Source organism: Rhinichthys klamathensis, unplaced genomic scaffold, assembly GCF_029890125.1.
Source record: "Rhinichthys klamathensis goyatoka isolate OS25496 unplaced genomic scaffold, OSU_Roscu_1.1 h1tg000430l_1, whole genome shotgun sequence".
NCBI lineage: Eukaryota > Metazoa > Chordata > Actinopteri > Cypriniformes > Leuciscidae > Rhinichthys > Rhinichthys klamathensis.
This window is the reverse complement of record NW_026606926.1, coordinates 303,364-317,110: the sequence shown is the minus strand read 5'-3', so window position 1 is coordinate 317,110 and position 13,747 is coordinate 303,364. Positions and strand designations below refer to the sequence as shown.

The 13,747-nt window shown below is 36.7% G+C and overlaps 1 protein-coding gene across 1 annotated transcript; it reads right to left on the bottom strand.

The window, feature by feature from the left end:
• Nucleotides 1-45: 45 nt before the first annotated feature.
• gys2 (glycogen synthase 2) lies at nucleotides 46-13,042 on the bottom strand. Its single transcript, XM_056235770.1, has 16 exons — nucleotides 12,614-13,042; nucleotides 10,401-10,582; nucleotides 9,640-9,831; nucleotides 9,278-9,463; nucleotides 7,543-7,687; nucleotides 7,338-7,455; nucleotides 7,091-7,211; nucleotides 6,855-6,961; nucleotides 6,024-6,083; nucleotides 5,610-5,688; nucleotides 3,916-4,029; nucleotides 3,532-3,658; nucleotides 1,636-1,731; nucleotides 1,354-1,517; nucleotides 1,133-1,213; nucleotides 46-352 (listed from the first exon to the last, which is right to left on the bottom strand). Exons 1-16 carry the CDS (start codon nucleotides 12,732-12,734, stop codon nucleotides 152-154), a joined length of 2,094 nt encoding a protein of 697 aa, XP_056091745.1. The 5' UTR covers nucleotides 12,735-13,042; the 3' UTR covers nucleotides 46-151.
• Between the last annotated feature and the right edge of the window lie 705 nt (nucleotides 13,043-13,747).

Here is a 13,747-nt window from a genome sequence, read left to right as displayed (position 1 = left end):
CGACATGATCTTTTGGACGCCACTGTATGTTCAAGATGTCTTCTTGTTCATACTTTGGTGATATCAATAATCCATGTAAAGGCTGTAGCACATTCTCAAAGGGTCGCAGGTGTAAATATGCCTGAGCTACAGGAGCAGGAGGGTGCGGATCTTAATTCCCATTTTCCAGCTTACCCTCAGGCTCCGCACCCAGAGTGAAAGGAGCCTTGATGTTCTGCCTGTCCCTCTCGGCCTCCTCGTCTTCATCATAGGTGTCGTCATCTTCCTCATCGCTGTGGTGAGGGGTGGAGTGGAGGGAAGCTGACGGGGATGGAGGGACGGATAAGGGTCGCGGGTAACGGAAACCTTGTGTCTGTGCAAACAAAAAGATTCAGTCACTCATACGGATTCTGATATAATGGTAAACAATAGACTTGTTGATTCATTGATTTCACACATCTGTCTCACTTTAATTTTCTGTGTGTGTCTGTGTGTAGTCGTTTAAAGCATATGTGTAGAACAACTGTGAGTGAGCTCGAATGGGAATTAAGTCGTCTTCCTGAGCAGGTAAATGTTATCCTGTCAATTAAACTCAAGAACGAAGCTCAACTGAGGTGCATCCTCATCACTCAGTGTTAGATGAGTGTTAGATGTCATACAGTACATTCAATAACACCCGGATTAGCAATTTTGAGAGCAGAGAGATGAGGTGAAACTCAATATAAAGTTTTTGCTCATTATCAGCATTAACCTGCCATGCTGATAATGATTTAATGATGTCATATATGCGTATCTTTGAGCGAAAGGTGTATTTGAGTGATTTTTGTAAGGGAGATTATTTCTTACATAAGATTTTTTTTCCACTTTGCCCTTCAGGGCTGCTTATAGCCTATTTACTCAAGGTAGAATTTTGTGAAAAACGATGTAAAAGTCCTTACTGTCAATTTTGATCAATTTAAAGCACCCATGCTTAATAAAAGTATTATTATTATTATTTTTTAAATCTTACTGACCCCGAACTTTTGAATAATGGTGTATATAATGTCCTTGAAACTAAGCACACAGCTTAGAAGTAGTGCAGGATTGTGTTGTCATTGTCAGTGCTAGAGCGTTAATGTGCATCTGAGAGAGTGTGAGTGTTAGCAGGGCTCACCGGTGCGAGGTTGAGATGGTCCATTTTGAATTTAGCAGGGAAGGATCTGCTGAGGGCCAGATGCCTGGCTTGCATGTAGAACTGAGCAGAGAGAAACACAGACAACCACATGCCATTTGATAAAGAAAACATGCGAATTAACTAATGTCCTTTTACAATGAAATAAAGGTGAATCACAGCCGAGTACTCAGAGGCAGAGCGTGAGCTGAGAAGATACTCACCCGTCCGAGGTATCGCCAGTCCAGCAGGTCAGAGAGTCTCTCAGTTCGGTTGCGTTGGATTATTCGCTGTCTGCGCGACTTTTGGCAGAATGAAAACATGAACTGAGTCAGCTGGTTACACGACTCGTCTGCAGAACGGAATCGCCGGTCCACAATGTAGATTCCTAAAATATTGATTTAGTCAAAATACACAATGTAATGTAATTAAAACATTTAATTAATACAAAAACAATTAAGCTGTGCAAATAGTTTTGGAAAGCAGTGACTCGTTGATTCACTCACCATATTCAGACGGGTCGGAGACCTGTTCCTCCATGAAACAGCCAAACCCAGATAGATTGGTGGTTACGCTGGGAATTCCCATTACAGTACACTCACCTGAACACATCAGATTACAGATGATGATCAACAAGAGTCATATGCAATACATGTTTATCCTAAACTGACAAAAAAGGTACAAAAAAATAAATATACTGTGTATGTGACCCTAGACCACAAAACCAGTCATATGGGTCAATTTTGTTAAATTGAGATATATACATCACCTGAAATGTGAATAAATAAGCTTTCCATTGATGTACGGTTTGTTAGGATATGACTATATTTGTCAGGGATGCTACTATTTGAAAATCTGGAATCTGAGGGTGCAAAAAATCTAAACATTGAGAAAATCGCCTTTAAATTTGTCCATTTATGTTCGCGATTGTGCTGCTTTCACTTACAAAAATAAACGTTTTATATATTTACGGTAGGAAATTTACAAAATATCTTCATGGAACATGATCTTTACTTAATATCCTAATGATTTTTGGCATATAATAATTCAAAATACTTTTGACCCATACAATGTATTTTGGGCTATTGCCACAAATATACATGTGCGACCTGTGACTGGTTTTGTGATCCAGGGTCACATATATATATTTACTGTAATTGCAAATAAACAATTAAGCTGTGTATATCCACCTTTTTCCTGAGTAACCTATGAGAGCCGCCATGATAGATTCTAACTTCCGTTTGTATGCTGTCTCCATATGGAACCCATTGTTATCTAGGATAAAAAGAGCGACTGAATTAATTATACAGAATCTTTTTGAACATTACTAAAAATAAAAATGAGCGCAGGCTTAAGCTGTGCTGTTTCTGTCTGCCTCAACAACATCAATAAAATGAAGGAATTCCTGGAAAGTAGGGATGAACCGAACCGATATGAACATTTTGTCCGATAACTGATAATTCTTTATATTTGAAAACCGATAACAGATATATTGCCCGATAAATCTAAATCCAAGTTTTTATTTCATTTCTGAGAGCCTGAAACAAAAAAGTCTCACCATTAAAATCCATGTCCCAAGCACACAATTATAATGTTCTCATAATTTTTGGTAGCCTATATGACAGCACTTGTTGTACTTAACTGTATTTTCCTTTTTTTTTAAGTGATTACAATCATATTATTTCAAGCTATTCTAAACCATCATCATGGTGAACAGTGCACATCTTAAGTGTCTCAGCTGAAGGAAATAATCCATTATTTATCGGCTTTAATATATCGGCCAAATTTTCTTAACGGGCCGATAACAATAACATTAAATATTAACAGATATCGGCCAATACCGATATATTCTGAAAAGAATGTCCGTATGCGGTGCCGTATGCCTCACAATCTATGCCAAAGACTGACAAGAGAAAACGAGCATGGCTTGCAGTTAAAACACTCTCCAAAAAGGTATATACGAACTTCACCCCAATCGGGAGCTGTAACATAACATAAATGTGAGCGGCCATTTGTTTTCAGTGTAGCTAACCTTGGGTCGCTTCATCACCTACTACACTTTGAAGGGTGAGGCACTGAGAAAAGACGATCACTGTGAAGTGATGGCACTATTTTTCAAACCCCTTTCATATGTTTAACGTTACATTTTCATTTGACTAGAAATACAGGAGATCAGAAATATAAAGCCTAATTCTGGTACAAGTCAGGCAAAATGTCTACGTTCAGGAAAAAAGGTGGATATTAAATTGCTACTTTGTTTTTTTGTAGCCATATTAATGTATAAAATCGAGCTCAAATTCTGATGTCAATATTTATGTTAAAGTCGAGTGACAAAATGCTGAATGCAAGATTGTGACCGAATCAAAGATGTGAAAGGTACTAAAATGCGTTGTGTGTGAAACCTGGCGTGTAGCCCCATGGTTCATAGTAGGATGGAAACACTCCCAGGTGGCAGCCGCGCACAAACTCCTCATAGTCCATGGGCAGCAGGGGACTGGTGGAGGACAGGAACTCCGGATGGAACACAATCTGCCAAATACTGACAATTAATACTTCAAGGCCATACATACACACATTTTTATAAAGATTTACCACAGTCAATCAATACAACACATCTTTAATGCATCATGTGATGCACTTAACATGAACTCAAGACAACCAAGGCTTCTACAGGGCTTAACTATAAGTATGACCTGGGGTCAGTAGATAAAACTGAAACGTGCGGTGATACACGTGTTTTTATGCTCGTCTAAATCTACTGGGGTCAGACAAAGTGAACTGCACACCTTCACTCTGTCATTGCGTCCATTGAAGAGGCCGATTCGGCGGATGTTGCTCAGGATGGGGTCTGTGGAGTCATCCAGCATGTTGTGAGTTGTTACTGGAGGGAGAGAGTGTCTCTATGAAGGACAAAGACATGAACATAATTGCAGGTGAGTGTTTTTTTTTGTCAATGGAAGTGTATGAAAGGTTAACAAATCAAGAAATCAGCGATCCATAAGCAGTCATTGAATAAAAATCACAAGGTTCAAAGTTTAGAAACTATCTTCCTATCAAAATTGGCTGCCTGCTCTGCACTTACTTGCACCATTTCAATGGTTTCTAATATACATTATTCTTGCTATTAAATTCCAGAGACTGAGTCATAGGAAAAGAGTGAGTGGACTTTAACTCTCCAGAAAAATTAGCCTCATTTTTTACTCTCATTCCTTATTTATAAACAAACACCAACACTAACAGATCGATATCTCTCCTTCGGTAGCTCCCCGAAATATTGATACCCAAATAAATCTAACCGGAGTGGCTGTATATTGACGTTCTGCTCATAACACTGCCATTAAGAAGCTGTAGAATAAATCTCAGTAACACATTCAATCTATCGACCGCAGACAGTCAGGTTAAATACGTCACTGAGCTCTGTAACACAAACCGCTCTGCCGCCAGTAATCCAGTAGAATGATGCAGGGGATTCCTCCACAGATTTACAGAGGCTTAGTATGTCGATATTCACTATAACCTCAGCCTGACCTTTGATTAGAGTCCATTCATACAAAACAGATGCAGGGCGGGAGAGAATGAATGAAACCCCCCTAAAAACATTTACTCATTAATTCACGTCCATCTTTAGACCCATAGTTTGTCCTAAAACATGATTAAGTGATGTTCTCAAAAAGAGAAGGAAATATTAATTAGATTAGATTTTACAGAATAAATTCAATCAAAACTACATAGTGTTAAGTTTAATACATAAAGATAATGTGTAGTGTCATCCTGAAAGGGTTTATTTTGTGATAATGACCAGCTGACATTATCGTTTTTTTCATGGCTACTTATCAAATAAATAAATGCACATGAAATGGTGATAAGAGTTGAAATTATTTTAGCATGTGAGAAGAGAGCATAATGAAAATAGCACAAGGTACGAGATTGGCTGACATGCATAACTGTCAAATATCCAATTTAGTGATTGTTACAAAAAAAAAATATATATATCAAATTATTAATTCAAAAATAAAAAGGACAAATAAAGTACTTTTAAAATACTTTTAAAATGCTGATTTAATTCAGCTTTAAAAAAGTAGTCAAATGTAAACAATTTAAATAAATTAAATCAATTCAAAATGCAACATTTAAATTGGCTTTTTATTTTTATTAAATTGCATTTACAAATTGCTTCTCTTAAAAAAAGTGTCTAAACAGTTTGAGTACATAGGAGTAGCCAATGACCTTGAACATGAACTAAATAACCAGTTTTAAACATGTATCTCTCTAATCTTTCTCTCTCTCTCTCTCATATATATATATGCACACTATATACAGAGTATATAATTAAAACCATAATTAAAAACAATTAACCATAATAATTAGGGATATCATAAACGGATACCTTGAAAGCACAGTAATATGGTTAAAGGATTCACTTGGTTATTTTTCAATGTGGCCTCTTGTGATGAAAGAATTGTGCAACATTTTGTCTGACCTGTGTTGCATAAATGGCCCTCTTCATGATTGTGAAATCATCTCTGTCCAGGATTTTGCTCATGTCTGGGATCTCACCCCTGTGAACGCAGGAGAGCTTCATTAGATGAGATCCTACAAACACACACACACTATCTTGCTCCATGATCACACATGGGAAATGACCTATTGACATCACACAATGTCATTATAAATATCCTATAATCTGACAACTCCCAGGAGAAGTGCAGTGTATTCTCATCAACACTTGGTAGACACTGTGAAATATCAACACTTGAAGGTTACTCAGCCACTCCAGTTTATGACATCACTCTTCATCATCACATACTGACAACATTTACGGTCACATCAATTTTGAGCCCTGTTTTGTCAAGTCTGTACGAGGGAGGGTTAACAGAGAGTGGAAACAACCAACCTTAACAAGCCCTCGTAAAGCTTTTTGCCAAACTTCTCCTTCACCGACTGAGCTGTGTCCCTGAGAGACAGACGAAAAATATATTGGAGAAGTCTTGTATACTAAAGCCATCTGAAAAGAAAAAGCCATTTCCTTTTATTGCCTAATAAATATGATAAGTATAACTAGTGGGAAATCTGATCCAGCATCAGGGCTCTACTTTAATAATGTGAGCTACTAGAAATTGAGATCCAAAATTAACTCTCGACCCATGAGTAAAATAAATAAAAACCAGGATATCAACCAGAGAGCATCCTCCTCAGACCATTGTCATTCCACCATGAACTGCATTTCCCAGAATCCATTGCCCAGGCTCATTATCCCTGATTAGTTTCAGCCCGTCTCTCATTTACCCTGTTAACTCTGGCTGAATTCGAAATCGCCCCCTATACCCTCAAATAGTGTGTTATTTGAGGGTACGGCCATTTGTAGTGGTGTCTGAAACCATAGTGGACGTTCTTGAGTGCACTTATTCAATCCCACATTGCATAACGAGTGTGCAACCAATGTATGCTCAAAGGCTGTCCGAATTCCATCTTGTTTTCATTTACTCCTTTAAGTGAACTGTATTAGTGGACTAACATAGGGAATAGTGATTGAGGGTTTAGAGGCGATTTCGGATTCAGCCCCTGCATATATAAACCTGGTTAACTCAGTCACTTATTGCAAAGTCTTGTATGTTACACTGCATTTCTGAGCGCTCGCTAGTTTCCTGTTCGATGGTTTTGAACCTTTGCCTGTTTAATTGATTAAGACTAGTAATGAAGGTTATATACTCAAGCAGTTACGCACCACATTTGCTTGCGTACAGCCTGTCCTTTAAGAGACTCCACATTGAAGTTGTTGGTTTTGGCAGGCATGATAAAGAACACAACCACTGTAACATCACTCTTATGAACCTGTTAGCCATAACACAAACATACAATCAATTATTTACATCTTTTGCTTTGACTGGTATGCTTAAACTAGATAATTATATTTTATTAAGAAACTATAAGTTGTACAAGTACAGCAGTGACTGTTCATACCCTTAGCAAGTAGTTTAATCTGGACAGAGATTCGAGGAACAGGTCCGCTCCTTTATTTGAAAACTCATATCGTCCTGCGATGAAAAAGAACAGGGTCTTTTCCAGATTGAAGTCCAGATAGCTGCCAGTGAGAAGAGATTTAAAAAAATGTAAAAAATGATAACAAGCACCAATATATATATATATATATATATTTTTTTTTTTTACAAGTGTGCGTGTTATTGTGCAGACAGAAAAGAGATCTAACCCATAGAAGTGACCTCTTACAAACTCCTGGATCTTGGATTTGTTCATGGAGTGCAGGTTCTGGAACTCATGCATGGCTGAGAACTTCCTAACATTCAGGCCGTTTGGGGTGACCACATCTGCAAGGGCAGCGCATACAAACATGATATTTTCAACATCATGTAATCAGAAGTTAATTATGAGCCAGATGAGGGGCTTTGTAATACCTGGCTGTCTATGGAGCATGTGATTGGCCTCCACAGCTGTAATCTGGGACACGGTGGTGAAGACATGCGCGGAGTGTACAGCAGCCCTCTCCAAACAGTAGCGATGGTAGATCTGCCTCTCTCCTGCCTCTTGGTCTACGTTAAACTGCACGAAATAGGAAATAAAATTAGATTAAATTAACAGTTTGAAATGGGGAGACTATTAGTCACTTGGATGCAAAGTTGATTTTTTTTTTGTTGCAAACTCTACTGAATTGAGAATTTACAGATCAAAAATATTATTTTATTTTCATAATAATAAACTTTTAGTCACAATCCTGATAATGAGTCTGATTCTACCATTTTTCATAAAAAACAATGCAATATTAATTTTAAAAAGTCTCAGAGCTTCCCCCCATCAGCGGGTGAAGGAAGTCTCTCTGGGGCCAAAAGGCGATAGCATCAGTCGGTAAATCATAAGATGCTGTCAATTATTCTTCAGTCAACCTTCAGGCATGATGACCTTTATGCTCACTACACCAGCCCCAATTATCACTGCAGTCTACATGCACTCTCACTTGCCCAGTTTCACCTCTAATAAGTGTTCACTACACCAACTAACCTGATTGATTTCTGTGGGGCACACTTTTTTTGTAGGTTTTTTTATTATTGTAATGCATTGTAAAAATTAGTGTAAATTAAAAGTTTTTCAAACTTGATGTGTATTTTGAATGATGATGCCCATGTTAGTAGAACCACATTTTAATGTTTATACATATACAGACACTGTGTTACAAGGATAAGGTTTACAGAATATACACACTACCGTTCCAAATTTTGGGGTCAGTAATGAATAACTTTTTTTCAGAAATTAATACTTTTATTCAGCAAGGATGAATTTAATTGATCAAAAGTTAGGGGAAAGACATTTATAATGTTACAAAAGATTTCTATTTCAAATAAACGCTGTTCTTTTGAACTTTCTATTCATCAAAGTATCCTGAAGAAAATATGTCACAGGTTTCACACAAATAAATCAATTGTTTTCAACAGATAATAATAAGAAATGTTTCTTGAGCAGCAAATCAGCATATTAGAATGATTTCTGAAGGATCATGTGACACTGCAGTAATGGTGCTGAAAATACAGCGTTGCCATCACAGGAATAAATTACATTTTAAAATATATTACTATAGAAAACCTTTATTTTAAACTGTAATAATATTTCACTGTTTTTACTGTATTTTTTATCAAATAAATGCAGCCTTGGTGAGCAGAAGAGACTTTCAAAAACATTTCAAAAACAAAAACATCTTACCTCACATAAACTTTTGAACGGCAGTGTATGTTTGTGTGTGTGTGTGTGTGTGTGTGTGTGTATCGGGGCGGATTAACGCATAGGCTAACCTAAGCTGTAGCCTAGGGGCCCATGTGATCATATATCATACATCACACCTCCCATATACATCAGTTTCAGCTGTAAACTCACACCACACTGGTGTTGTGCCAAATTTTAACTCGCTGACAAACTATTAAGGCCCTCATTAAGGCTGCAACCTGGTTGCCTAATCCTAACCCCAACCCCACACCTATTCCTAAACCTACCTATACTGGGAACTCAATAAATTTGGCATAAATATATTATATGTATAATATATTATATTATGTAGGGGGCCTTAGAATATTGTGTTGGACAAGGGCCTTAAAGTCAAAAAGGTTGAGAATCTCTGATGTACAGTGTGAAAAATATCCTCACCTTGTCCAGGTTGTTGTAGAAGTCTGCATTTCCAGCGCACAAGTACCGCCCCAGTAGGGTGGCGTGTGTGGTAAAAATGGTGGCCATGGGAATCTTGCGGGAGCGGCTCAGTACAAGTCCTGTCCCAGCCTGCCATTCGTGGAAATGAGCGATTACGTTGGGATTGTCCTGAAGTTGGTCTGTTAACTGCAGAAGGAGACAGACAAGTTTAATATCATCAGCAGATTAATTCCTAATGTTTACATCAAACCTTGACAAGTTAACACACTGAATCGATTCATATTCCAGCTCGGATAGACTGGAAAAACTACAGCTAAAAATCCAGGCGAGCTCACTCAGATGGTTTTTAGTGTAAAGTTTACCTCCTTGAAGAACCAGGCCACAAGAGAACCAAAGATGAGCGAGTCGTTGGCCTCCCTGTCGTGATAGGGCAGCCCGATGCTGCATGTGTCCCACAGATCCCCCTTCCAGCGGTCCAGGTTCCAGGCAGCTGCCCCAATATCAAAGAGGATGACGTACGGGCTGCCCTCAATCAACCAGCGGCCAAAGTGAACCTGCATGTAGAGAGAAAGTGAAGGCAATTTCATCAAAATAGGCAAATATACCAACACACACAGGCAACAATACAAAGACCCCACTTATTTCTATTCTAGTTGGAATCTATCAAATTAAAAGCTTTGCTGTCCAAGACATGTTTTTATGTTCATATATATATATATATATATATATATATAAAGGAATGTATTAAAAACATTTTTATAGTGCCTCTGGTGCTGGCGCTGGTGCTGTTAAACTCAAAAAGGATATTTTATCTGTTTCCCCTTACAGGGATCCTCTAGCGTCATCTTCTGGTCAGAATGAGACTAAGAAAAAATGAACAGCAAAAAATATTTTTTATACCCAAGATACGCTGTTGAATACATTTAAAAGCCGCTTTATTTTCTGTCTAATTTTAATACTATAATATGATTCTAATACAGCTGGTGTATTGACGCTCGATCAGCTTTTAAACATTTTTGTTAATTGGACAAATGACTACTAGACCCACAATAAACCTGTCCAGGGCCTTTATGTGTGTGATGCGGGCATCCTGATAGGACACCAATAACTGTATATGCAATACCTGGCAACCGTTGTTACTCAAGGAGTCCATGGCGGCTTTGATGGCTTGGCTTGGAGGTTCACATTTCTCCACCTGGGTCTTGAAGTTGTGTTCGTAGTAGGGTCCCATCATAAAGTAGTTCTCACCCCATTCATCCACTGTGATCTTTGCTTTAGTCTGAATAACAGTATATATACCCCCCACTGGAGATACACATAGTTGTGTAGGGAATAAAACATTTATGAATGAGAAAATTAACTAAATAAGAACATTTTTCAAAATAAAACTTAAAGGGATAGTTCCCCAAAACATGAAAATTAATTTACTCGTCTTCAAGTTGTTCTAAACCTGTATGCGTTATTTAGTTCTGTTGAAAACAAAAGAAGATATTCTCTTCTTTATAACAGTTGACATTGACTGAAAAAAATTACTATGGAAGTCAATGGGGTCCATCAACTGTTTGGTTACCGAAAATTCTTCAAAATCTCTTCTTTTGTGTTCAACAGAACCAAGAAACTCATACAGGTTTGAAACAACTGAGTAAATGATGACAGAATTTTCATTTTTGGGTGAACTATCTCTTTAAAGGGATAAATCTGGACATAATATCGTTTTAAAAGCCATTTTGTAACAATAAGATTACATTTTAAGATATGTACATACATAATAATATAACTCGCACACAAAAACACATCAGTTGTTGTGTTTTTAAACAGGGGTTTTCAAATTTAGTTTAGAGAAAAGCAGTGTAAAAAATATATAAATAAATTAATTAATAAAAAGGTTCAACTAATTAATAAAATAAATACATTTGATTAAGATAATAAATTGATTAAAATAAGTTAATTTAAATAAATAAATGCATTTGATTAAAATAATAAGCATTTGTAAAATATAAATATATATTTAAAAAAAAATGTAATTTAAACAATACATTCAGCACAGTACTACAGAAAAAAACAGAATGTAAATTAATTGACACATTTATAATATTATTTTTTCCACAGTATTAATTGGGATTTATAACTGCCTTTTAAATTTTAGGATGGAGCCCCTCGCATGAGGATGATCATATTTTGGATTTAAAAGATTGAAACCCTCTGTTCTAAAACGATCCATACAAAAGAGAATTAGGTCTCAAAATCTGGTTATTGATCTGGAGCTTAATTTTTAACCTACGTGGCCCCACTGATACAAAGGTGTATGAATGCTGCACACATGCATTTACTAAATGACAGCTCTGTCTTGTTGAACTGTTTTCAAGTCTTCTGATAAAGGGGTGAACAATCTTGAGGTCAAATGTGTACACTTTCAGGGTCAAAACACACTACCTTCTTGCTAAGGTTATGCAAGAAAGTTTAAAAAAGCATGTATGCTTGGTAATGAGATAAAGCAAACACGATTTTGACAATTGTGAAGTGAGCTTAATTCTTCAGCTTTGAGTATTTTTGGCCTAAATGAATTTTAGGAACTTTTTTTTAATTTGTGAACAATAGACATACATGCATCACAGGTAAATTGTAAGTTGTTGTTTTTTTCCTTCCTGAACCATCATGAACAAATGACATATGTGATTTCCAGCACATAAAAAGATTATTATTATGCGGTGAAAATTAAAGGGATGGAAATGTAATTTTAATATTTGTGAGGTAACACTTTATTTGAATGGTCCCTTTTGAACATTCTGTTGAATATAAGTAGGCCTAACGTTATACCTATAGGGCCTACACATGTAAACTAACTCTCATTAGAGTATTAGTAGACTGTCTGCTTATCCTAACACTTTATTTTGATGGTTCACCAACAGACATTCTACTGACTATAAGTAACTTTACAACTACATGTCAACTTATTCCACTAACACCTAACCTTACAGTCTACTGTTGAAGATTTTATTATTTAGAAACTAGTCTACTAATACTCTAATGAGAGCGAGTTGACATGTAGGTGCAACAATACTTACAGTCAACAGAATGTCTAAAGGGGACCATCAAAATAAAGCATAAGCATTTATGGAATAAAATGGCCTACATATTTGCCTGGCAAAGGCTAGGTAATCTCATTCCTAGCATTTTATGTGTCAAATTAAATAGGCCTACCATAAAATATTATTTTTTACTGGTATACCGGTATACCTATAAATGCACATATAAATGCACTGTAAAATTAAAAGAAATTACAAAAATAAAACAAGTGCACAGTGAAAATATACAAACAGTATTGTAAGTTCTTACCCTTATTAGTTACTTCCCAGGCGACCTCAAAGAGCAGGAGATCTTCCACAGGTAGACTTTCCTCTTCCCATTGTGGAAGTCCACTTAATGATGTTATTGACAAAGATCTGGACAGTCGCATCTCACAAACTCTTATAAATCGTTTTTTATCCGTCAACTGGAGCTGCAAATGCAAAGATGTAATGGGCCTGAATTACAATTATGTGGTAAAAAATAACCTAAAACCATCTAAACAGCCACTGAGATGCCAAATTGTGGTTCTCTTTTAGGTAATGGAGCACCTGGAGACACTTCGGCTCAATGTGAGCTGCTGCTCGATCTATTCCTCTAACCTTTAGTGAAGTCTAAAAAAAATCTGCATGTGCACACTGTGATGGTGTGTCTAAAGTCCACAGACATCAAGGACCCCTCTGACCCTGGACGATACGTGCACACGCACCCATATTCTACTGCTATATTCATCTTTTGGGCCATCTTATACCCTACTACTGTAAAACAAATAGCATATTCCAATGCATGATTTTTTTTTCCACGTCAGTCAGTATAATTCTGAGAAAAACAGGAAAAAGTAAATACAAATTATGACGCACGTCTACACGTGTTTGACTTTTAACTGCTGAACAACATTTGCCATTTCGTTTTATGAAGAAAATGCGCTTTCAGGAGAGTCCAGAGTCTTTGCCCATTGATTAAACGGGATACAATTAAAGTTCATGCACAAAATTCTGAATCAAGCTCTCTACATAATGTGAATTTGTGGACATTCGTGACAATCTAAAATACTTTGTATAACTTTCACTGCATGATGATCTGTTTTATTACCTGAAAAACAGTCCTTAAGAGTGTTCAAAAGCCTATTGTAACCATTTAAAAATGACATTTTCACTTTCAATCATTTTTATATATTTACATTTAGGATGTTTGTAGCCTCACAAAACAAGAACAACAACCCTGAAGGCTGAGAGTAAAAAGCTTTTTATCAGTGCTCCATCACAAATAAAACCATCAGACCTTTGCATAATTCATACTCACATGCCGCTAATGTTGTCAGTGACGACTCTTTATGGCAGGAACATTTTCTTGTAGTTATGATATCCAGGTTGATATGCATGCTGAAGGCAAGATAACAATGAA